The sequence below is a fragment of the Balaenoptera ricei genome, chromosome 8, assembly GCF_028023285.1.
Source record: "Balaenoptera ricei isolate mBalRic1 chromosome 8, mBalRic1.hap2, whole genome shotgun sequence".
Classification (NCBI taxonomy): Eukaryota; Metazoa; Chordata; class Mammalia; order Artiodactyla; family Balaenopteridae; genus Balaenoptera; species Balaenoptera ricei.
Genome location: NC_082646.1, coordinates 108,295,409 through 108,321,856, shown reverse-complemented (window position 1 = coordinate 108,321,856; position 26,448 = coordinate 108,295,409). Strand labels below are relative to the sequence as shown.

Here is a 26,448-nt window from a genome sequence, read left to right as displayed (position 1 = left end):
AGGTATGCCTGTAATTCATTCCTTTTTATTCCTGACTAGCATTCCATTACATGTATACACCCAACTTATTTATCCATTCTCTTGTTGGACATTTGGATTTTTCCAGTTTTTGGCTATTTTTAATAAAGCTGCTATGAACAGCTGGTGTAAATCTTGTTTTGGACAAACAGTTTCATTTCTCTTGGGTAAATACCTAGAAATGAAATTGATGGGTCATAGCATAGGTTTATGTTTCACTTCATAAGAAACTGTCAAACAGTTTTCCAAAGTGGTTGTACCATTTTACACTCCCACCAGCATTATATCAGAGATCTGATTGTTCTACACCCTTGCTAATATCTGGCGTTTTTTAATTTTAGCTATTCTGGTGGATTGTGAATTTAATTTACAATCTCTGGTGACTGATGATGGTAAGCACTTCTTCATGTGCTTAATGGCCATTCAGATACTCTCTTTTGTGAAGTATCTATTCAAATCTTTGGCCCACTAAGAAAAAAAATAGATTTGGAACTTCCCTGGTGGTCCAGCAGTTGGGACTCCACACTCCCATTGCAGGGGGCCCGTGTTCGATCCCCGGCCGGGAACTAGAGCCCGCATGCCGCAACTAAAAAGATCCTGCACGTGGCAACAAAGATCCCACATGCCGCAACTAAGACCCGGCGAGCCAAACACATAAATAAATAAATATTTTTTTAAAAGAAAGAAAAAAATAGCTTTATTGAGATACAATTCACATATCATACAATTCATCCATTTAAAGTGTACAATTCAGTGGTTTGGGGGTATATTACATTATTAGTTTTTAAGTTGTGGTAAAATATACATATAACAAAATTTGCCATTTTAACTATCTTAAAGTATACAATTCAGTGTCACTAATTACACTCACAATGTTGTACAACCATCACCACTATCTATTTCTAAAACCTTTTCATCATCCCAAACAGAAACTCTGTGACGATTAAGCTGTAAATCCCCATTCTCCCCCCCTCCCATCTCTGGTAACCTCTAATCCACTTTCTGTTTCTATAAATTTGCCTATTCTAGATATTTCATATTAGTAGAATCATACATTATTTGTCCTTTGTGTCTGGCATATTTCACTTAGCATAATGTTTTCAAGGTTAATCCATGTTGTAACACATATCAGAACTTCATTCCTTTTCATAGCTGAATAATATTCATATATAGATATCACAATTTGTTTATTCATTCATAAATTGATGGACACTGGGTTGCTTCCACCGTTGGGTTATTGTGAATGATACTGCAATGAACACTGGCATACAAGTATCTATTTTAAATCCCCGCTTTCAACTCCTTTAGGCATATCCATAGGAGTGGAATTGTATGGCAATTCTATATTTAGCTTTTTGAGGGGCTCCCAAACTTTCTTCCATGGTGGCTGAATTATTTTACATTCCCATCAACAATGTTCAAAGGTTCCAGTTTCACCACATACTTGTCAACATTTGTTATTTTCATTCTTCTTCTTTTTTTATTGAAGTATAGTTGACATACAATATTATATTAGTTTCAGGCATACAACATAGTGATTTGAATTCATATACATTACAAATTGATCACCACAATAAGTCTAGTAACATTCTGTCACCATACAAGGTTATTACAATATGACTGACTATATTTCCTATGCTGTGCATTACATTCCCGTGACTTATTTATCTTATAACTGGAAGTTTGTATCTCTTAATCCCCTTCACCTATTTCACCCAACTTCCCATTCTTCTCCCATAATCATCATCATCATCATCACTGTCTTCGTCATCACTGCTATCCTAGTAGGTGTGCAGTGTTTGGCCTGTTTTTGTTTTTTTTTTAATCAGGATGTCTTTTTTTTATTATTAAGTTTTAGAAGCTGTTTTTATATTATGGATATTATGGATAAAAGCCTGTTGCCACACGTTTTGCAAATATTTTCTCACAAGTATGGTTAACATATTCACTTTCTTAATATCTTTTGATGAGCAAAAGTTTTTTATTTTGATGAAGTTTATCAATTTTTTTCTTTTATGGTTACTTATTTCTATGCCCTAAGATTTTGCCTACTTTTAGGTTAAAGGATATTCTCCTTTGTTTTCTTCAAGAATCTTCTTAGCTTTTATTTTTAGGTCTATCTTCCATTTCTAATTTTTGTGTGTGATCTGCAGTAGATGTCAAGGTTCATTTTTTTTCCTTATAGACATATGGTCATTCCAGCAACATTTGTTGAAAAGACTTTCTTTTCCTTGATGGATTGCTTTGGTGCCTTTATTTTTTTAAAAAAATCAAATAACCATATAAGTATGAGCCTGTTTCTGGCTCCTTTTCATTTCCATATATTTTCCTATTTTTAAAAAATTAACAACCCTTATTTTTTAGAGCAGTCTTGAGTGAAAAATTGAGGAAAAGTACAGAGAATTCTCATATATCCATACTCCCATTTGTGGACTTAAGTTTTCAATTTATTTGGGTAAATACCAAGGAGCACGATTACTGGATCATATGTTAAGAATATGTTTACGTCCATAAGAAACTGCCAAACTGCCTGCCAAAGTGGCTGTAGCAATGAAAGAGAGTTCCTATTGCTCCACATCTTTGTCAGCATTTGTTGCCAGTGTTGTCAATGGGTTTTGGCCATTCTAATAGGTGTGTAGTGGTATCTCGTTTTCATTTGCATGTCTCTAATGACATAATAGTGTGGAGCATTTTTTCATATGCTTACTTGCCATCTGTATATCTTCTTTGGTGAAGTGCCTGTTCAAGTCTTGTGCTCATTTTTTAAAAACTGGATTGTTGGGCTTCCCTGGTGGCACAGTGGTTGAGAGTCTGCCTGCTAATGCAGGGGACACGGGTTCGAGCCCTGGTCTGGGAGGATCCCACATGCCGCGGAGCAACTAGGCCCATGAGCCACAACTACTGAACCTGCGCGTCTGGAGCCTGTGCTCCGCAACAAGAGAGGCCACGATAGTGAGAGGCCCGCGCGCCGCAATGAAGAGTGGCCCCCGCTTGCCGCAACTAGAGAAAGCCCTTGCACAGAAACGAAGACCCAACACAGCCAAAAAGATAAAATAAATAAATAAATAATAATTTAAAAAACACAAAAACAAAAACAAAAAAAACTGGATTTTCTTATTGTTGAATTTTAAGAGATCTTTGTATACTTTAGATAACAGTCCTTTATCAGGTATGTCTTTTGCAAATATTACCTTCCAGTCTGTGACTTGCCTTTTCATTCCCTTGAGATTGTCTTCCACAGAACAGAACTTTTTAATTTTAATGAGGCCCAGTTTATCAATTATTTCTTTCATGGATCATGCCTTTGATGTTGTATCTAAAAAGTCATCTTTATACCCAAGGTCATCTATGTTTTCTCCTATATTAATTTCTAGGAGTTTTATGGTGTTGTGTTTTACATTTAGGTTCACGATCCATTTTTATTAATTTTTATGAAGGCGTAACATCTGTGTCTAGATTCTTTTATTTATTTATTTATTTGCATGTGGATGTCCAGTTGTTCCAGTACCATTTGTTGAAAAATCTATCTTTGCTCCATTGTAATGCCTGTCCTCCTTTGTCAAAGATCAGTTCACTATATTTATGTGGGCTCTCTATTCTTTCTGTTCTGGGCCCTGTTTCTGGGATCTCTATTCTGTTCCATCGATCTATTTGTCTATTTTTTCACCAACACCGCACTGTCCTGATTACTGTAGCTTTGTAAGTCTTGAAGTCACGTAGTATCAGTCCTCTGACTTTGTTCTCCTTTAATGTTGAATTGGCTACTCTGAGTCTTTTGTCTCTCCATGTAAACTTCAGAATCATTTTGTTGATATTCACAAAATAACTTGCTGGAATTTTTATTTGGATTGCACTGGATCTGTAGATCAAGTTGGGAAGAACTGACACCTTGACAATATTTAATCTTCCTATCCATGACATGGAACATCTCTCCATTTATTTAGTTCTTCTCTGATATATTTCATCAGAGCTTTATAGTTTTCCTCATATAGCTCTTATACATAGGTTTTGGGTTTTCGCGGTTTTTTTTTTTTTTTTTGCTTTATATCTAAGTATTTTGTTTTTTATGGTGCTAATGTAAATGGTAATATGTTTTTAATTTAAAATTCCACTTGTTCATTGCTTGCATATAGGAAACCAATTGACTTTTGTATATTATCCTTGTATCCTGCAAGCTTGTTATTGTTATAACTGCTTATCAGGTCATGTAAAATTTTTAACCAGTTTGTGAATTTCTACAGAAAGTCTGCTGATATTATGATTGTGTTGACTCCATAGATCAATTTGGGGAGAATGGACATCTTAGTAATACTGAACTTTCCAATCTATAAACATGATATATCTCTCCATTTATTGTTTAATTTCTCTTGGCAATGTTTTATAGTTTTCAGCAAAGATCTTTTACTTTTTACATTAAATCTATCTCTATGTGTTTCATATTTTTTGATGCTATTATAAATGTAACTATTTTTAAATTTTATTTTCCAATTGTTAGCTGCTAGTATAAAAAAAATCTTTTGGGGGAATTCCCTGGTGGTCCAGTGGTTAGGACTTGGCATTTTCACTGCCAGGGCCTGGGTTCAATCCCTAGTCAGGGAACTAAGATGCTACAAGCCACATGGCACAGCCAAAAACAAAAATCTTTTTGTATATTTACCATGTATCCTGTGACCTTGCTAAATTCACATATTTCTTCTAATATTTATTTTGTAGATTCTCTAGGATTTTGTACATTAAAAAAATTATATCATTTAAAAATAAAGACTGTTTTACTTCCGCCTTTCCAACTTCTATGCCTTGTACTTATTTTTCTTGCCTTGTTACATTGGCTAGAACCTCTACTATGATTTTTTTTTTTTTTTTTTTTTTTTATTATTTATGGCTGTGTTGGGTCTTCGTTTCTATGCGAGGGCTTTCTCTAGTTGCAGCAAGCGGGGGCCACTCTTCATCGCGGTGCACGGGCCTCTCACTATCACGGCCTCTCTTGTTGCAGAGCACGGGCTCCAGACGCGCAGGCTCAGCAACTGTGGCTCATGGGCTTAGTCGCTCCGCGGCATATGGGATCTTCCCAGACCAGGGCTCGAACCCGTGTCCCCTGCATTGGCAGGCAGACTCTCAACCACTGCGCCACCAGGGAAGCCCTCTACTATGATTTTTAAATGATATTCTTAAAGACCCTGTGAGATAAGAAAATTCTTACTCAAAGTGAAAAATAAAAAAATATACCACACTGGGGACTTCCCTGGTGGCACAATGGTTAAGAATCCACCTGCCAATGCAGGGGACATGGGTTCGAGCCTGGTCCAGGAAGATCCCACATGCTGTGGAGCAACTAAGCCCGTGTGCCACAACTACTGAGCCTGTGCTCTAGAGCCCTTGAGCCACAACTACTGAGCCCACGTGCCTAGAGCCCGTGCTCCGCAACAAGAGACGCCACCGCAATGAGAAGCCCGTGCATCGCAACGAAGAGTAGCCCCTGCTCGCCGCAACTACAGAAAGCCCGTGCACAGCTATGAAGACCCAACGCAGCCAAAACTAAATAAATAAATTTATTAAAAAAAAAAAAAAAGAACATCCATAGTGATATTCTTGTATCAGTAGAGTATTAGAAGAAAATGAGATTTAGGAAATCATTACATTAGACCTATCATTCCATAGCCAACTGTGCATCTTGAAACAAAATGGCATTATAACAGAGAAACTGAATCTCAATGATTTGTACATCATAGTGTCAAGCCTAAAAATACAATTTACACAGTATCTTAGTCCCTTTGGGCTGTTATAACAAAATAAGACAGATTGAATTGCTTATAAAGAACAGAAATTTATTTCTCACAGTTCTGGAGTCTGGAAGTCCAAGATCATACTGCCAGCATGGTCGGGTTCTGGGCTCTTTTTTGGATTACAAATTTCTCATTGTATTTTCAAATGGCAGAAGAACCTGGAGAACTCTGTCAGTTCTTTTTTTATAAGGGCATTAATCCCATTTGTGAGGGCTCCACCCTCATGACTTAAGCACCTCCCAAAGGTCCCATCTCCTAATACCATCACATTGGCCATTAGGATTTCAACATATGAATTTTGGGGGAACACAAACATTCAGACCATAGCACAGAGCTAATGGCTGAATTTATTTTAAACTTCATCTTAGAAGTTTTTCCCTAAAAACATGGAAAAAGTTCAGGAAAAAGAAAGTACAGATAGTAAACACTTATAAAAAGTTTCAAAAATATATGAATTAAAATTATATACCTGTTAATTAACTAGTAAATTGGCTAAAATAGTTTAAGTAATTGAAATTCCTAATGCTAGCAAAGTACAGGAAGTTAATATCCTCATATACAAATGCTACTATTACATGATACAACTTTCTAAAAAGCAATTTCAAGAGCCATAAAAATATAGACTTTAATCAACTTAAATCTACTTCAGGAAATTAGTCCTAAATTTTTCAATTAAGTAAAAAGCTATATGCATTAAGATATTCATCCCAGAGACATTAAGATTAATTAGCACTTATTGAGAACTATGCACTCAGAATAACCACTATGCCACATGCATTATGTGTATTACCTGGTTTAAGCCTCAAAACAGCTTTATGAGGTAGGTATTTTTCAAAAGATCAAATAAATTGCTCAAGGATACACAGTATGAGTTCTTAACCTCTACAATATATTGCTATTCATAGTAATGGGAAAAAAGAAAGAACAAGCCTAAAAGCCTAAAAATATAAAATGGTTACTTAACTTATGATACATCTTCTTATGGACAACTTATCCATTAAAAATAATGACTAGAAGATTGTCATAACATGAAAAATGCTGACACATTAAGTGAAAAAAAAGTAGTAGGACAAAATTGTGTATGTATTGTGATTACAACTATATTAAAAATACATGGGGGAAAAGTTTGTGAGAAGTTTTTTCCTTTTCCCTATTTTCCCCTAATTTTCTAAAATGGGCTATATTGCTTCTATAACAAAAAGTACCATTTAAAAATAATTTCTCTGATGATGGCAAAAGTTGAGATCCAGCTGTCTGTTGTTGTTTCCCAACAGACTCAGCAAACCAGTAATTATTTGGTTTTCTTGCCTTTAACCAGTGAATAAAGTAACAATAGTAATACCAAACATTTTAAAGAATGAGGCTAATTAAGCCAAAAGATGAAAAGTTCTTTGGCTGGCTCTGTGGCTTGATGTCATTAGTTAAATTGGCTAATTATTTCCACATTATAAAACAACCCCAGACATGCTTTAGAGAAGGAAATAGAAAGCAGGACATTATAATGGAGAATCAGCAACCTTTCAGAAACACTGTCAAATCTTCATTCACTCCCTCAAAAAGCAGAGAAACTAGTGGCCATTGCTGCATATCCAGTTGGCTCGCCCAGCCAAGCAAGTCAGTCAACAAAGGTGTGGTCACTCAGGTACCTAACAAAGGAACATGCACCTGAGCCTCATACTACCCCAAACAAAAAGATGTAGATTGAAAATGGAGGAAGAAAAACATGATCATTCTTCCAAGCCTACACTTACCTCTTCACACAACCTCAACAACTCAACCGCCAAAAATGATACAGGCTACAGATTTCTTCAACTTGTGGTATGAGAGTGAAGTGAGAAGTTGTCAAAGAAAGAGAGAAATTAGTATCTATCCATTCATTGAGCATAAATAAAGAGCTGATTATCTGAAAAGTTAATACATAGTCAAACCTCTAGCAAAACAGAATACTGTATAGTAGACCAAAATACTATGGAATAGTGGTTAAGACACAGCCTCTGGAGCCAGTCTGTCTGGGTTCATATAACCCACTCAATCACTTAATAGATTTGTGACTTTGAACAAGTTACTTAACCTTTTTGTGTTTAAAATGAAATGTTTGCTATTAGTGTTATCATTACCACCATCAAGGAAAAGAGAAGGCACAAAAATAACATAAGAAACCCCAAAGAGATAAGAGTACAAATATTTTTAAATCATAAAGGAATACTATAGGACTTTCCTGGTGGTGCAGTGGTTAAGAATCTGCCTGCCAATGCAAGGGACGCGGGTTCGATCCCTGGTCCAGGAAGATCCCACATGCCGCAGAGCAACTAAGCCCATGTGCCACAACTACTGAGCCTGCACTCTAGAGCCTGCAAGCCACGACAACTGAGCCCACGTGCCGCTACTACTGAAGCCCACACGCTCTAGGGCCCACGTGCCACAACTACTGAGCCAGCATGCTGCAACTACTGAAGCTTGCGCACCTAGAGCCCGTGCTCTGCAACAAGAGAAGCCACCATAATGAGAAGTCCCCACGCCACATCAAAGAGTAGCCCCCGCTCGCCGCAACTAGAGAAAGCCCACGTGCAGCAACAAAGACCCAACCAGCAGCCAAAAAAGAATAATAAAAAAAATTTTTTTAAAGAATACTATAAATAACTTCACATCAATTAATCTGAAAACTAAGATGAAATGTCGAACACATAGCAGGTGCTCAATAAATATGTACTGGATGAATGAATTAAAAGGAATAAGGGATAATGTATGTGTGTGTGTGTGCGCACATGCATTTTTTTTTAATATATATATACAGTTGACCCTTGAACAACACGCATTTGAACTGCATGGGTCCACTTATATGCTGATTTTTTTTTCAATAACTATAGTACCTGCATTTTCATTTTACAGATCTTTAATTAAGTGTGGGGCAAAGTTTGTGTCTGATTAGAGATCACAATATGTGAAATCAAAAGAACTAGGGTTTGAGTCCTGATTCTATCCAAACTGTTTCAACTTCCTGCCTTTGGGTGAGTCATTTATCAATTCATTTGTTTTTGAGGCAGAGATAACAGTAGCAGATTTTCGACTGTGTGGGGGGTCGGCGGCCCAACCCCCCATGTTGTTCAAGGATCAACCGTATTTCCAAAATTGGCTCTAGGGGAAACAGAAAACTTAACAAGCCAAACATTATTAAAGAAAGCAAGTTGGTTATCAAAAATAATTCCTTCTTCACCTCCCACACCCCCAAAATACCAGGTTCAAATGATTTTTTTACAGGGTAATTTTACCAAATTTTCAGAGGACAGATACAAAAAGTTCGAGAACAGAAATGGATAAACCTACTCAACTCATTTTACAAAGCTAGTATAATCTTGATACCAAAATAAGACAAGGACAATATAAACCAACCTCACTAGGAATATAGATGCAAAAGTTAAATCCAGGATATGTAACAATTATATAATGAAATTGTGATACAACCAGCAAGGGTGTTTTTTATCAGAAAGTCTATCACCATAACTCATCATATTAATAGATTAAAGACTTAAAAAACCATATCATAATCCCAAAAGATGTAGAAAAAGCACTTTTGAAAGTACAATACTCATTTATAACAAACACTACTGGCAAATTAAGAAGAGAAGAGAAATTCCTTAACCTGACAAGGAGCAAATATCAGAAAACTATATAGTAAAATCATACTTTATGGTAGAATTTTAAGTAATATCATTGAAGGAAGGCAAGACACAGATGCCTAATATCACCTGTGCTCTTCTACCCAATACTAATATTGTTCTATCTAATGCAATATGACAAGGAAAAGAAATAAGCCATAAAAGAAGTGAAAATGAAAAGAAAAAAACGGTAAGAATTTAGAAATGCTTTGATTGTCCTTATAGAAAATCCAACAGAACCTACAGATAAATTATCAAAATTTATAACAGTTCGAGTCAGTAATATTGAAAAAATGAATACCACCCACAATAGCAATAAAAACTATAAGACATTAGGAATAAATACAACAAAAGATGCCTAGGACTTACGAAAAGAATTACGAAGTGTTAACATAAAAGAAGATTTAAATAGGAATGACGTCAGCAAGATGGCAGAAGAGCAAGTATCAGGCCCTCACTCTCCCTTGGAGATACCAGACTTAACAACAATATCAAATTGCCTTTTTGAGAACTCTAGAAACCAATTAAGAGGTTGCAGCATGCCAGGCAAGCACAAAAAGGAGTCACTCCAAAGCAGGATCCAGGCTAAAGGAGCACCTTCCATCATAGGCATCCTAGCCTCATAGCAGAAGAAAAGGAGCTATGACTGAAAAACACACTGGCTCTTAAAGCTTCTCCTGGAAGGTGGTGCACATTACTTCCATTCACATTTCACTGGCCCAAGCAAGTTACATGGCCCAGCCCATAGGGAGAGAAGAAAATATTTCAAACAAATAATAAAATCTAGCAAAATGGCCTCTGGAGTCAGGCAGGCTTCGGCTTTACTAGCCAGGTGCTCTTGGGAAAGTCCCTTATTCTCTAGAATCTATATACTGGAGATTATAGGGCCTACCTCCCAGTTGTGACAATTAAAATTAAATAACATATTTTTTTTAAGAAAAAGAAGATCTAAATAAATGATAAAGTATATCAACTCACAGAAACACTTAATACTATAAAAATGCTAATTGCTACCAAATTAACATACAAATTCAGAATAAAACAATCAAGATCACAATAAGATTTTTCATGGAACTTAACTAACTATAAAATTCATAGGCGGGACTTCCTTGGTGGCGCAGTGGTTGGGAATCCGCCTGCCAATGCAGGGGACACGGGCTCAAGCCCTGGTCCGGGAAGATCCCACATGCCGCGGAGCAACTAAGCCCGTGCGCCACAACTACCGAGCCTGCGCTCTAGAGCCCGGGAGCCACAACTACTGAGCCCACGTGCCACAAATACTGAAGCCCACGCGCCTAGAGCCCGTGCTCTGCAACAAGAGAAGCCACCGCAATAAGAAGCCCGAGCACCACAAAGAGTAGCCCCTGCCCGCCTCAACTAGAGAAAGCCTGCGCGCAGCAACGAAGACCCAAAGCAGCCAAAAATAAATAAATTTTTTAAAAAATTCATAAGCAAGATAATGGTTTTAAAAACCAAAGGCAGGGCTTCCCTGGTGGCGCAGTGGTTGAGAATCTGCCTGCCAATGCAGGGGACACGGGTTCGAGCCCTGGTCTGGGAAGATCCCACATGCCGCGAAGCGACTGGGCCCGTGAGCCACAACTACTGAGCCTGCGCGTCTGGAGCCTGTGCTCCGCAGCAAGAGAGGCCGCGATAGTGAGAGGCCCGCGCACCGCAATGAAGAGTGGCCCACGCTCGCCGCAACTAGAGAAAGCCCTCGCACAGAAACGAAGACCCAACACAGACAAAAATAAATAAATTAATTAATTTTTAAAAAAACCAAAGGCAATTCTGTAAAAAAATAAGGAGGGGGGATTTGCCCTATCATACAACAAGATTAATTCTAAAGCTTTAGGAAATAAGACTCTATAATACCGGCCTAGGGACAGACATAAAGACTAGAGCATCCAGAAACAGATCCAAGCATATATAGAGCCCTAGTTTATGAAAGCATAATAACACAAATTATTGGGGAAAGGAAAAGATTTAAATTAGATTCCTAACTTGTATCATAAATAAACATAAACTCTAGATTAATTATAATTATAATAATAATTAAATATCATTTAAAAACTTTAGAACTACTAAAAGAACTATTTAAAAGAATATCATGACTTCAGTGTAAAAAAGAATGGTCTCAAATCAATGATTACAGCTTCCACTTTAAGAAACTAGAAACAGAAAAGCAAAAGAGATCCAAAACAAGCAGAAGAAAGGAAAGAATAAAAATCAGAGTGAAAATCAATGAAATAGAATACAACAGAAAGAATATGGTTCTAGCGAGACTGATTAAAGAAAGAGAAAGTGAGAAAGTAAGAGAGAACGAATATAAATCACCAACATCAGGAGTGAGAGAGGTGATATTGCTAGAGATTCTACAAGTGTTAGAAGGATAATAAGGGTATATTATGAACAATTTTATGCCAATAAATTTAACAACTTAGATGAAATGGACAAATTCCTTGAAAGGTACAAACTACCCACACTTACTCGAAAAAAAAAAATAATCTGAATAGCCCTATAATTATCAAAGAAATTGAATTTGTGTTAAAATACTTCCCACAAAGGAAAAATCAGGCCCGGATGGCTTCCTTTGATGAACTGTACCAAATATTTAAGGAAGAAATAATACCTTCCACAGAAATTCTTCTAGACAATTGAAGAACAGAGAATACATCCTAACTCATTTTATAAAGTCAGCATTACTCTGATACCAAAATAAGACAAAGTCATTACAAGAAAAGAAAACTACAAATACTTCCTATGAACACAGATGGAAAAATTATTTTTTAAATGTCAGCAAATCGGGCTTCCCTGGTGCGCAGTGGTTAAGAATCTGCCTGCCAATGCAAGGGACATGGGTTCGAGCCCTGGTCCGGGAAGTTTCCACATGCTGTGGAGCAACTAAGCCCGTGCGCCACAACTACTGAACCTGCGCTCTAGAGCCCGTGAGCCACAACTACTGAGCTTGCGAGCCACAACTGCTGAAGCCCACACGCCTAGAGCCCGTGCTCCACAACAAGAGAGGCCACCACAATGAGAAGCCCACGCACCGCAATGAAGAGTTGCCCCCACTCGCTGCAACTAGAGAAAGCCTGTGCGCAGCAACAAAGACCCAACACAGCCAAAAATAAAAATAAACAAAATAAATAAATTTATTTTTAAAAGTTTTTTAAATAAATAAATAAAATGTCAGCAAATCAAATCCAACAATACATAAAAAGGATACATAATGCATCATGGCCAACTGGGATTTATCCCAGAAATGCAAAGTTGGTTTAACATTTGAAAATCAATGTAATTCACCATATTAACAGCCTAAAAAAGAAAAATCATATGATCTTCTCAATAAATGCATAAAAACATTCGATAAAATCCAACATCCATTCCTAATAAAAACTCTCAGCAAGCCAGGACTAAAAGAGAACTTCCTCAAACCAATAAAGGGCATATTTAAATATTAAAGAAACAAAAGAAGACAAATTCATTTATTTTAACTTCTCTTGATCTTCAGTCAATCTTCTCTTAATAAAATCTTGCCATGTGTTATGCAAATTTAGCAGCAAGAGACTATTTAGAATGTATCAAAAGCGTGAGGGTTAAGTGTGGACTCACAGGATAACCAATGACCTAAGTCCCCAAACTCTTCCCTTACTTCTAAACTTAATATCGGAGACTGAGGTAAGTCTCAGTTTCCTCATCCCTGAAACAGAAATGGTGATCACTTATGTCTGACCTATCTCTCGAGAATGAGGTCATGTCTACAAAACAAGCTCCCAGGAGAAAAAGCGTTAGATAAGTAGTGAGATTTGGAGTTGTTGATCTTGTAAGATATAAAAGAATAGATTTTAAATTTTTGATTATGAGAATCTCAGACTTTAAAAATATATATTAAGTCAGACATCCAAGAGTTCACCATTGTGAGTTTTTCACTCAATGCTGAGCAAGCCTGGACACATCAATCTCTCCAATGTATGAAAAGCACAACTACTGACTTCCATTCCCAACAAATTAACAAAAGGGACAAAACTAAATATTTTTCTTTTTAAATCTCCCTGATGCCATTTTGGAGGCTGAACTATCATAACTATGTAACCATACATCAACAGCAAAACTGTCTTCCCCACTTTCAAGGGTTGGTATTCCTATCTAGTCTTTTGAAGAAAACAAAGGTAAATTTTCTTACTTGGGAAAAATACATGAACGTTTTTTTAAATGATTGGCCAAACTGTATTTTAGTAAAGAGTTAAATTATGTCAATAAACATGGGAATGAGGAGATATTTAAAATAAGATTAAAAAACAAGTAAAAATAATATGACTAGGAGAGACAAAAAAAACAGTGAAATAAGGTATTGAGTATATACCTATATATATATATGGCTTTTTTCATATTCCTCCATCTCATCACTCTCTTCTACCCTTTCTTTTCCTTCTTTTCTTCACTAAAGTACAGACATGTTAGGAAGTAGCTTCTAGATCTGGGCAAGAAGGACAAGCTAAAACTATCCCGTTTCACCAAATAGATATTTATGATAGAATTAGTTCTACATAAATGGATAACAAATGAATATGTAAATGGATTTCTACATAAATGGATAACTATATGATGCAGAATAGTAGTACATATGTTAATATAAAGGAATGAGAATTTTTAAACACAGAAGAATTTATCTATCTTAATGAGCATCATCCTTCAAAGTGCAGAAGATTATTCTAATTGACAGAGGACCTCAAATCCTGTCTGAGGTGTTTTATTCTAATAAGCAATTGGGAGTCGTTATGGGAGGAACATAAAGCTGTGTTTAAATTAATATATAATTTAATAAATAATAATTCTACACTATAAAAGCATAATTAACCAAAAATTCAATTACATTAGATAATGGAGAAAAGAAAAGGAGAAGCCTCCCCTTCCCCTCAAAGAAAGCCAAAAATTTTAAGCCTGGAGAATTATGAAAATGTTAGTATCACTGAAAGGAATGGAGATTACACAGCAAGTTAGTTTAAGAAAATGAACCCTATTTTAGACATGTTGCACATGATATTCCAGAGGAACCCTCAAATGGAATAGCCCAATTGACAATCAAAGCTGGAAACACATTAGAGATAGAGACAAAAAAATGTCTCATCAACATAGAAATGATAGTTAAAGCCTTAAAAGTAGAAGATATCTGAAGTAAACGTAGAATAATGATGCAGAATAATAAAGGGAAGAAAGGCATATTGGTGACTGAACTTTAGGGAATATCCTCTGTGTTACCAAAGAAGCACTATGGTACTTATCACACTGTATTTTATTTTCAGAGGTACCTCTCACTATAACTTTCTTGTGGCAAGGTAGAGGTTCAATGAAGGTTTACTGGACAAAAGTTCAAACAGTTAGGGACCACAGACAAAAGAAAACTTAAAAAGAACATAAACCGTTAGAGAGGTAGAAAAACAGGGAGATTATCTTGGTCATCATTTATTAATCCAGCATAAATAAAACACCAAAAATATGAGCCTGTTTGTATAGGAACTGATCTGAAGTGGTCCAGATCCAGAGAAAAAGTACCTTGATACAACTCTGATAGAATAGATTGAAGAGTAAAGAAAACTGAAGCTGGATGGCTCTACAACAGTACAGTTCCCCTAAAGAGAGGGCAGACCTCTTTTTAGGCACTGAGAGAAATCAACTGAGCAATGAAGAGGATGACACAGCTAACAAACTGAATTCAGAGGCGTATTAATTTTGTACAGATATGTAATTCTTTAGCACTGGGAAATCTGATGGTTAATGAATCAGCCACCAGAGACTTCCTGATGAAGTTAATTAAATAGTGTAAAGATTTGTGAATGGACCAATTTAAAGCAGTTTGCTAATAATGTTATAGGAATGCTAAATAAATAACAATAGTAATAAAGGCATAATTAATGGTACATAAGTCAGGGAGCTAAGGAATTCAAATCTTAGTCTTGGACAGTTTCCTTTGTGAGCTTCACTGAGTCATTTTTGTTACTAATTAGTAAGAATAAATAGCATTATTGAGTGGAAGTTAATATCATGAGCCCTAATAGCTAGAGAGAAGACAGGCTAAAGTTGGCTACTAAATGTGATTGACTATGAGCAAATGACTCAGTTTTTATTGTGTATTTGATGTGCACTAGTTCCTCTTTGTACAAAAAGTTAGCCACCTCCACTTCATCACAAGGATATGAAAATAGACTAAATAAATATGCACAAAATTGCTTTGAGCTTTTAAAATAACAAATTAAAACTAAGTCAACGTGACACAAACTGTCTAAAGTTTGTATTAGCATAATAAATAGGTGGTTATTCCATAAACTATACTCAATACCTTCTCCCTAGTATTAACAATGATAATAAAACCATTTCCTTGTACTTACATGGCTTTTCACTGTTTTCAAAGCACTTTCACAAATATTAGTCAAAGAAGCAGCACTATGTATGATCTAAGCACTCATTGTGCAGTTTAGGTTTAAGGTGCAGGAAATATTCCTATCTCTTCCCTAGAGTTAATAACATATTCCCTTTTATTTTTATGAATTTTCATTTCTTTCAAAGCACTTTCACACATTTAACTGGAGCAGTGGCATTAAGAATGCCTTTCCACTCTTTGCATCATCTCAATGGCATAATCCAAAAAGAAAGAGAACTACAGATTGACAAATAGACTAGATGATTTTGAGGCAGTCAACTCATGATTCTTAAAGTTGAATTCAGATTTTCTAAAAGTCTTAGAATTGCAGCAAACTCTCCAGGACAGTAAGCTGATTCTGTCTTTCTTCCAGGCATAGGCTTTGGGAGGCAGTATAATTAGATGATTAAGATATCTTAAATATGGCACTAAGGGGAGAAACCAAATCTATCATGTTCACCACTGTAACCCCTCTGTGTCAAGCACAAAGCTCAGCACACAGTAAATGCTCAATAAATCATCATTTTGATTATTACTACAGGGAGAACATTCTACCCAAGCTCCCACAGAACATCTGTTATGGAGCTAAGAACAAAAATCTCTATTTTTTGTTTTATTACTTTTCCTCCACAATTACTGCTTTTAAATGTGTGCACACCAAGCAGAATCTAAACAAATTAGGACCATAGAGCAAAAAGCTGAGGTTTATTAAGAATCCAGTGTACAGACAGCTGGAAGGTAGATTCAGAGGGCCAAGACAATTTCATAGGCGAAAGGGAATACACCTGATGACCCTTAAATTAACAAGCAAGCACTTTTAAATCCCCATGTTTAAACTAAACGTTACTTCAAATAAGAAGTTTCAAAAGGTAGAATTGTTTCCTATATGTTTATGTCTTTAGTCTTTCATATTGTGAGTTGCAAAAAAATAGTTTCTTCTTTTCTTTGATAAGACCAAGATAAAGGAAGGTACTTTGGTTTATGCAGTAATTGAGTTGCTGGAAATTTGGGTATAAATTAAAATTATAAATTGATTGTATTTTAAACAGCATTAAGAAACCCTGCTATTTAAAAATGTCCAATGGTAATACATTTCACAAACATTTACTTTATAACATTATACCCTTCTAATGTAGCTTTTTGATTGTTTCTATATCTAATATATAGCATATTTTCGTAAAGCAGTGACAAACATAAGTCAAAAAAAACCCACCACAGTTAATTAACTGTACTCCAATATAAAATAAAAAGTTTAAAAAAACCCACCACAATCTACTTATATTCCAGGTTTAGTTGGGGAAATTTCTTTTAAAAAATTGTTTTGTAAAATTTGTTAATTAACCACTCATTAGGAAAAGACAGACCCATTAGATAATATTTACAAGCCACACAACCATAAAACATAAAAATGAAAGCACAATGGTTCTCAAATCATTTTGGTCTCCTTAAAATAATGTACGTATGTCCTTTGGTTTTAGATTACTCTCAAATCAAAGGAAAGAACCTCTAAAACTAAGGTCACTGAGAACTCCTAAACCATAAACTTTGGCATGTGGAAAACAGTATTAATACCAGCCAAAATCTTTTATAGTAAAAGCATTCTCCATATATTATTTCTTTGAGGTAGATGGGAACAAATACTTTACTAAAACTTGTATTTTACATCTGGGAAAATTCTGCCTGAGGTTGTATAGAGAGTATTCAGAGAAGCTACAGTGACCTAGGTATCTTGTCTTAGGTCTATACAATTTTCCTGTATCTGTACAATTTTATAGATCATCTTTCAGCAGGATTTTCAGATAAATTACAGGATAAACTGCTGCATGGAACATGCAAATATACTAAAAAAGTATTCACTGTTTACCTGAAATTCAAAGTTAAGTGAGTGTCCAGTATTTTTATTTGCTAAATCTGACAACTCTATCTTTCAGTATATGTTAAGTTTGTTTCAGAAAATACTAAATTTATTGACAGGAAGAGATTTAATCTTGTGGAAGATGGGTAATTCTTTACCTTTTAGGAACTTCTTGAGGACCAAACCGCCAAAAATGCTTCCTGCAGAAGCAACTGTAAGAAACAGAATACAAAGAAGTATCATAAATAAAGCAATTCAATGGATTTCATCTAAAGAATCATATGGGAGCCTGAAATCATTGTTTATAAATACAGAACATTAAAAGATGGTCACTACTAATGAATTCAGTAAAAATGGAGGCACCAAAGAATTATTATGAGGCTACAACTGTTCAGGGGCAGAATAACTTCTTAGAGATGAGAACCAAATAGCAACTCTTTTTACCTATATTAAACACCAGGGCTGCCTCTTTGGATATTACTATTCCCGATAGAAAAGGATCATAGGAAGACCACAGACTGTTGCTAGTAATCAGAGTATATTGTGCCAATAACTCATATTCCAGTATGAGATTCAATTAAAATTTTTGGCCTTTCTTTTAACCAATTTACTCTTTAGTAAATTTACTCTTTACTAGACTATCAGGTAAGAATTATCTGTACCTAGAGTTCTAAATCTGAACATTTGGGCACTTAGAGCAGTAATTCTTCAGGGAAAGAGGGTAAGGGAGGAAGCAGGCACCTAAGAGGGGGGAAAAGATCAGAATCACCTGGAGGCTTTTTTCCCAAATAGAACATGCCTTCCCCCAGAGTGATGCGACCCCGTAGTTAAGAATCTAAGAACCACTGCCACAAGAACCAATGGAAATGTGTCTATCCCTCAAGAAATATGTATTCTTCAGGCAGGAAAAAAAGGTTGAGAAACACTGATCTAGGGTGAGAGGCAATACCATTCTCTAAATGTGTGCTGTCCAATACAGTAGCTACTAGCTACATGAGGCTATTTAAATCTAACTAAATATATCAAATGAGAAACTCCATTCCTCAGTCACACTAGCCACATTTCAAGTGTTCAATAGCCAAGTGTGGCTAATGGCTACGGTATTGAACAGCATAAAGAACATTTCCATCATCACAAAAAGTTCTATCAGATAGCATTGCTCTAGATCTCCAGATTTTGAATGATTCTGGATAAATGATACATATTTCAAAAGGCTTGAGCCCAGGTAGCATAGAATATTTAACAAAAACAATCTTTTTTTTTTTTTTTTAAACTTAGTGTTCCTCACAGGTATACACTGATTCTGACCTAAAGGAGTGGGTGATTGTGATTGGGACAGGGATGGAAGGTGGTAGCAGGCCGACACCAGTGATTAGTGAGGAGCTAGAATATCAACAAGAAACAAACCACAAACTGTATGTCTCACAGTGTGTCCATGATGTTTCTCAACTGCGTATATCACACTGTTCCAACAACCTTTCTTAGTTGTAACAAGTATCATATCAACAATTGTTGAAAATGGGTCACTTTGGGTGAACATGTGCAGGGAGAGCAATCATTCTGCCTGCTCCACACCCAACCCAGCCCCAAATTTTCAGCTACGCTTCTAATCTTTCTGTATTAAATAAAGTGCTACCCTTCAAATGCAAAGATGACAGAACACATATTTTTAAAGCAACAGCATTCTCCCAAATTCTCTTTATAGAACAGAAGATGATTTTTAAAAAAGCTACGAGGTCAAATATGTTTGGGAAATGCTATATACTACAGCCCATTTTTAAAGATTCACAGTCCGTGCTTGCATATTAAAGGTTCTGAGAAGATCTAAAGTAACAAAACTCATTTGATTTTAACCAGCATTCCTCAAGTTTAGATGACTGCATAACTCCTTTCTCATAATTTATATAAACATCCTGTAGCACACATTTTGGGAAACACTGCAGTAAATAATATTTGTTAAAGCCTTCAACAATTACTGATAGGAAAAACTATTGGGTTGGCAAAAAATTTCCTTCAGTTTTTAAGTAAAAATAAAAGACACTTTTCATTTTACCAAGAACTTTATTGAACAACGTATTCACCGTTTTGTTCCACTACCTTCTGCCACTTTTCAAGCAACTTCATAATTCCATCTTCCCAAAACTTTTTATCTTTTTGAGCAAAGAACTGGGCCAGGTGCCTTTCACAGTCTTCAAGGGAATTGAAATTCTTCCATTAAGAGAATTCTGTAAAGACCAAAATAAATGGAAATCCGAACGTGCAATGCCTGGTGAATACAACGGATGAATCAGAACTTCCCAGCCAAGCTGTACAGTTTTCATCTGGTCATCAAAGAAACATGTGGTCTTGCGTTATCCTGATGGAAGATTATGCATTTTCTGTTGACTAATTCCGGACGCTTTTCAGAGTGCTGCTTTCAGTTGGTCTAACTGGGAGCAGTATTTGTTGGAATTAATTGTTTGGTTTTCTGGAAGGAGCTCATAATAGAGGACTCCCTTCCAATCCCACCATATACACAACATCACCTTCTTTGTATGAAGACCAGCCTTTGGTGTGGTTGATGGTGGTTCATTTCGCTTGCCCCACGATCTCTTCCATTCCACATTATTGTACAGTACCCACTTTTCATCTCCTGTCACAATTTGTTTTAAAAATGGAATATAACATTCGTTACGTTTAAGTAGAGAATCACATGCGGAAATACAGTCAAGAAGGTTTTTTTCGCTTAACTTACGTGGAACCCAAACATCAATGCAATTAACATAACCAAACTGGTGCAAATGATTTTTTTTTTTATTTATTTTTGGCTGCGTTGGGTCTTCGTTGCTGCGTGCGGGCTTACTGCAGTGGCTTCTCGTGTTGCAGAGCATGGGCTCTTTGCACGCGGGCTTCAGTAGTTGCGGCACATGGGCCCTAGAGTGCGTGGGCTCAGTAGTTGTGGCTCGCGGGCTCTAGAATGCAGATTCAGTAGTTGTGTGTGGCGCACGAGCTTAGTTGCTCAGTGGCATGTGGGATCTTCCCGGACCAGGGATCGAATCCATGTCCCCTGCATTGGCAGGTGGATTCTTAACCACTGCACCACCACGGAAGTCCTGCAAATGACTTTCAACACTTGATTTGGATATTTTGAATATGTCGGCTATCTCCTGTGTAGTATAATGTTGATTGTTCTCAATTAATGTCTTGATTTGATCCCTATCAACTTCAACAGGTCTGCCCAACCGTGGAGCATCGTCCAGTGAGAAATCTCCAGCACGAAACTTCACAAACCACTTTTGACACATTCAATCAGTCACAGCACCTTCTCCATACACTGCACAAATTTTTTTGCGTTTCAGTTGTGTTTTTACCTTTCTTGACATAATAAAGCATAATATGCTGAAAATGTTGCTTTTTCTTCCATCTTTGATATTAAAATGGCTACACAAAAATTCACCAATTTTGATTTTTTTTTTAAATGCACGCTGATATGACAGCTGTCACAATACAATCTAACAAAATTGTTTTGAATGAAGTTAAAGACAACTAAACACTACTAGAGCCATCTTACAGAAAAAAACCAAACAAACCTTTTGGCCAACCTAATATATACTCATCTCTCAGCTTCTCACAGATGGATCATTCCAGCAACAAAATTTTCTGGTTTGTTGTGAGTTGCATTTTGTGCCTCTAAAAGAGATTTTGAAGAACTAAGGCCCATTACTTGTGAATATGACCTTACGTGGAAATAGGGTCTTCATAAATGTCATCAAGATGAAGTCATACTGGGTTAGAGTGGCCCTAAATCCAATTGGTGTCCTTATAAGAAGGCCATGTGAAGACACAAACACAAGGGAGGACATTACATGTAGACAGAGACAGAGATTGGAGCAATATATCTACAAGTCAAGAAACACCAAGGGCTTGCTGGCAACTACCAGAAGCTAGGAAAGAGATAAGGAATAGATTTCTCCCTCAGAGCCTCCAGAAGGAACCAACCCTGCTGAGATCCTGATTGTGGGTTTCTGGCCTTCATAACTGTGAGAGAATAAATTTACTTTGTTTTAAGCCACCCGGTTTGTGATACTTTGTTACAGCAGCCCCAGGTTTAGTTCCCAGCCCTAGCCCAATGACACCAATCCACACTTTCAGGTAAAGATGACAGATTGAACATACACATCTACTTTTACTCCCTCCTGAAATCTCAATAAAATGGAAAAGGAGTATTTTTTAAAGGAATAAACCCACAAAGATAGAAAATAAGAGAGAAAGATTATTATAATAATATTATAGAAACAGAAAAGCAGAAGGACTAGTGGGAAAGGATTTCAGACTCAAGACCTGAAAAATTGAATTATAAGCCAAAAAAGGGAAAGGTGAAGAAACAACACCAATTATACAACAAAATCCCCAAAGACTCAAAAATGGCAGTATTAGGAACCTCTGGAAGTAGGAGTGGGAGCCAAAATAAGGAGTCAGCTGAAAAAATGAATTTAAGAAGTAGTCAGATCTTTAGATTCCCTTCTCCACTCAGCCGTCTAAGGACTGGCCCTCCCTAACCTTGGTGAGGGGTTAGGGGGAGGTTATTCTTTGAAAAGATAGAAGCATGGGTCTCTGGGCTGGGAACTAAAGTTGTACTAAAAACAAACGGATTGAGTGAACATAAACACTGAATGCTAAGATACAACCCCCCCCACTCCCCCCACCCCAATCCCTCAATCCCAGAATGCTGGCAATCTGGCTTTTTATCCACCTGGTGAAAGACTCTGAACATATGCATAGAAAAATCTAGAAGAATATATATTGAATGTTAATAATTATCTCAAGAGGTGAGATTACTGAAGAGTCTCATTTTCCATAATATATGTTTCTGTAATGTTATAATGTTTAATGACAAGCACGTATCGCCTTTCCTCCTGTCAAAAAAATAATTAAAATAATAAAGAGACAATAAGCAGAAGAGAAAGGCCCCTTATACTAGATGGGCTGAAGAGGTCCATTAGGCTCAAAATGTCTACAGAATTCAGTTTCTTGCCAAAAGCTATTGTGGCTCAAGTCCCTTTGAGTGAAATCAACCCTGCCACCTTGAGCACAGTTTACTGGATCAGAATCAATGCACAAGCTAAGAGAACCATATGCAGACCAATATCACCCTAGCCATGTAACTAACCACCTCTCTCACGAATGGTGGGAACTCTGTCCAATCAGAGTGGAGTTCATGTGGAGTAACAGCAAACCAAACTATCATACCCCTCTTGAGGATGTTTACTGCTAGGTAAACAAAGAGAAGACAGGTCGTTCCAGTTCAGGTGAGAAAATGTCTTGTAGAGCCTAAAGTACTATCCAGTCTCAACTGGGACTCAGGGTGACTCCTCTAAGGCTGATGGGACAACTTCATTCCAAAGTATTCTTCCATAAACCTACACACACACACACACACCCAAAAAACAGTCAGACAAAAAAGTTATCACTTCACAAGTTCAAGAAAATTGTGTCAGGGCCACTCAGTGCATCAGCTTTCCAAGAGTACAGGCAAAAATGATGAAAGAGTAAGAGCCAGATGGAAGAGATATATATTTTCAAATTAACTGCAAGTTAGAATTATCAAAGTATGCACCATTCATCATTTAATTTCTTTTTTTTTTTTTTGGCTCTTTTCCAACTACCAAAGGCTGGACATGAATGAAAGAGGATACAAAATTCAATGTAATATAATTTAGCTATGAAAAAGGAGGTTAAAACCAAGAGCAAGAGTTAGATTGTTTCTGAGCAATCTAAACTTAAACCAGTAAAATAAATAATCCTTTGATAAGTCATCCTACTCACCTTTCCTGTATGACATATTTGTAAATCTATCACCAGATACTTACTTCATAATCACTTAAGTTTAATTATGGAACAACTCTGGAGTAATAACATAATAAAAGATTATGACTAATTGAAATGTTTAAATAAACTATAACATAAATCATGACAAAACAAAGATAGAAATCAATATTTTTTCTTCCTCCACTTACTAGTTGTTACACAATGAAGAGTATTTGCCTGGTGCTTAGAATTTAATGCTTCTATGGAAATCACTAGCTCTCCTTCTAGCAATGCTCCCTTTGATATTCTTGCTGTTTCACACCTCCAGTGAATAATTAAATATTTCAGTATCTGAAAAGGGCACAATTCAAATAAAACACAACCTTCTTTTAAAAATCATGGTAATAATAAACTTGTATGACACAGTTAAATTAATAATTCTCATTTCCAAAAACTAATATTCTTGCTTGCAAAATGCCAGATTTACAATTGTTAAGAACAAAGCATTGTGTCTAAACAGAAGAAACAGCTAGGTGAGTGACATAAAAAAGGAGACAGCGAAATTCAACACAATGTCCAAGACAGGAAATGGAGACAAAAAATTGCTTTAGTCAAAGGATAAGTTCATCTGGAAATAATAATTTGAAAAAATTAAGTGGGAGTTTGTTTTTCCTGTTTTATTTTTTTCTTCTCCCTAAATAAAAGCCAACATGAAGATTATGAATAAGAATGGCATCTGCTTGTGAATCACCTTTACCTTTCATTAAATCAACACTTCTGAGGGTCAGAATACTAGGTAAGAGCACTGGCTCCAGAAGCAGATGCCTGGGTTTGAATCTCTGATGAGCCAAACACTAGCATGTGACCTTGCGCAAATTACTTAACTTCCCTGTACCTCAGCTTCCTCATTTATAAAAATGAGGACAAATCTACCACATACAGCAGCTGCTGAATGTAAACAAAACAATATGTGCAAAATGTTTAACACAGTGCCTGGTATATAGTAAATGCTTAATAAATATTAGCTATTATTTCTAACAAATTCATCTGCACACAATATTTTAAGTTTAACAGGTCTCCACGATATCTTGGTAAAACATTCAATCTTGATGAGACAATTTTAAAATAAAACATATTGTATTTAATTTCCATTACTACTTATGAAAGTAGACTTTCACTTCCACACTGAGGTACCATAGCAAAAATTATTACCCCGCCCCCCCCCCCACTTTCTTTTTAAAGGCAGGGAGATCCCAGCATGAGAACTTGGGAACTAAGATCCCAATTTGTACCAGTTTGTAAGAAAGGTTTCCAGGCATTTCTACAGCCTAACACTTTCCTTCACACATCCTCTGCCTTACTGTGCTCCCTCTGTTCAGATTTTCCCGCAGTTTCTTTATCCACAATGAGAGAGCAGTTGGGAAGAGAACATCAGCCTGTGAGTCAGAAGCTCTGGGTTCTATGCTAGGTTCTGTCATCTGTAAAATCTAAACCTCCAACTCTCTCTGATAACAAAGAAGGCAGGAAGACTGGGAGAACTCGAGGTGCCTTCAGGTCAACCCCTTGTGGCCTCTGGTCCTATTTCACCTGTCTAGCAGTTACGTACTAGCAGTTAATCTGTCTAATACGAGGCCAGTAGTTAAGAATTCAATAATGTAAGGCTGTAAAAACGCTGTCATGAACGAACAAAGGTGGCAAGTCGGGGCCAGGGGTTCAGTCCCACCCCCCAGAGCATCTCTGACGCGTGGTGTGGTCCGAGCTGGGTGAGTGAGGCCTCCGAACCTCAGCCTCTCATCAGGCAGCTGCTCTGGGACCTGACCCAGGAATCCCCTCCACACCTCGGCTGACCCGCGGGCCGGATACGGCTTTCCCTCGCTCCCACTTTGCACCGGATGGCCCCGACTTCCCCGCAGGTCGCCCACCCCTGCTTTCTGCTCGCCCTCCCGGCACGGGCGGGTCCTCCTGGTCTGGCATCCGGGCTCGAACCTGGGCGTCCGCTGAGGTTTGGCAAACACTTGAGCTGCCTGCGCCTCGGTTTCCTCAGCTGTCAGGTGGGGGCGACACCAGCGCTCAGAGGACGGCCATGCCACCCACTGACTAAATTCTCCTCACTGAGCACCCCGCGGGCTTTACTGCCCAGATGCTCCCACGCCCCACTTCTCTTCTGCTCCTCACAACCCCGCGAGGGACACGCTGACTTTCACCGAATCCTATCATTCCCGAACCTTCCTTCTCCCCCTCAGGCAAAGCCAGACCCCTCTGCCCAAACTTCGCGGCCTCCTCACGAGGCCCGTCTCCTCAGAGTGTCCTCCTCCGCTTTCACTCCCTTCCCGGCATCACCTCGCAGACGGCCACGGCCGTCCCCTCCATTCCGCTCGGCGAGCAAGAGCGACGCCCAATCGCTGGGCGCCCGCCAGGGATTCGACCTCCGCTCGCGCCCACGCCCACGCCCACGCCTGGCCGCGCGACGCCGTCCCTTCCCGCCCGCGCGTGCGCGCGCGAGCCCCGCCCACCGGTTCGCCGCGCCTGCGCACTCAGCGCCGCCTGCCCCGCCCCTCCCCCCTGCGGGGAGCCGCCAGGACCTGCTAGGAGTGGTCCGGAGGGTGCCCGCGGTAGAGGCTGGCCGTGGGCCGGCCGCTGGGCAGGCCGCGGGGTTGGGGGGAGCCCGCGGGTGGCAACCGAGGCTGCAGGCGAGCAAGAATGAGGACAGGCCACCACTCCTCCCTTCCTCCCGAAAGAACTTTCCCACGGTCCCAGCGCGAGACCTCAGCTGCTGAGGGCTGCAGCCCTCAGCGCTTTGCCTCCGCCGGGAGAGGGGCTGCCGGTGCCGGAAGCGGGATCCCCAAACCGGTGCTTGACCTCCAAACAGTCTCACCTCCTGAGGGGACTGCCCCAAGTGCCCCAGGCCAACCTCTGGTTTCCCAACCTTGT

At 37.9% G+C, this 26,448-nt stretch overlaps 1 protein-coding gene and 1 non-coding gene across 13 annotated transcripts in view; one reads left to right on the top strand and one right to left on the bottom strand.

Annotated features, from left to right (window-relative positions):
- Positions 1 to 25,974, bottom strand: part of TOP6BL (TOP6B like initiator of meiotic double strand breaks) — a 94,350-nt gene extending 68,376 nt beyond the window's left edge. For all 12 annotated transcript variants that reach the window (XR_009504733.1, XR_009504734.1, XM_059932128.1 and 9 more), the window contains exons 1-3: positions 25,858 to 25,974; positions 23,727 to 23,868; positions 17,889 to 17,942 (exon numbers count right to left, since the gene is read on the bottom strand). Coding sequence is in view for 10 of the 12 variants with exons in the window: in XM_059932128.1 (XP_059788111.1) it covers positions 17,889 to 17,942; positions 23,727 to 23,868; positions 25,858 to 25,887 (226 nt within the window). In the remaining 2 variants the exon portion in view is untranslated. The remainder of the gene's footprint in view (positions 1 to 17,888; positions 17,943 to 23,726; positions 23,869 to 25,857) is intronic.
- Positions 4,546 to 4,617, top strand: TRNAE-UUC (transfer RNA glutamic acid (anticodon UUC)). The gene has a single exon. It is a non-coding gene; the product is annotated as a tRNA-Glu (tRNA).
- Positions 25,975 to 26,448: the final 474 nt, after the last annotated feature.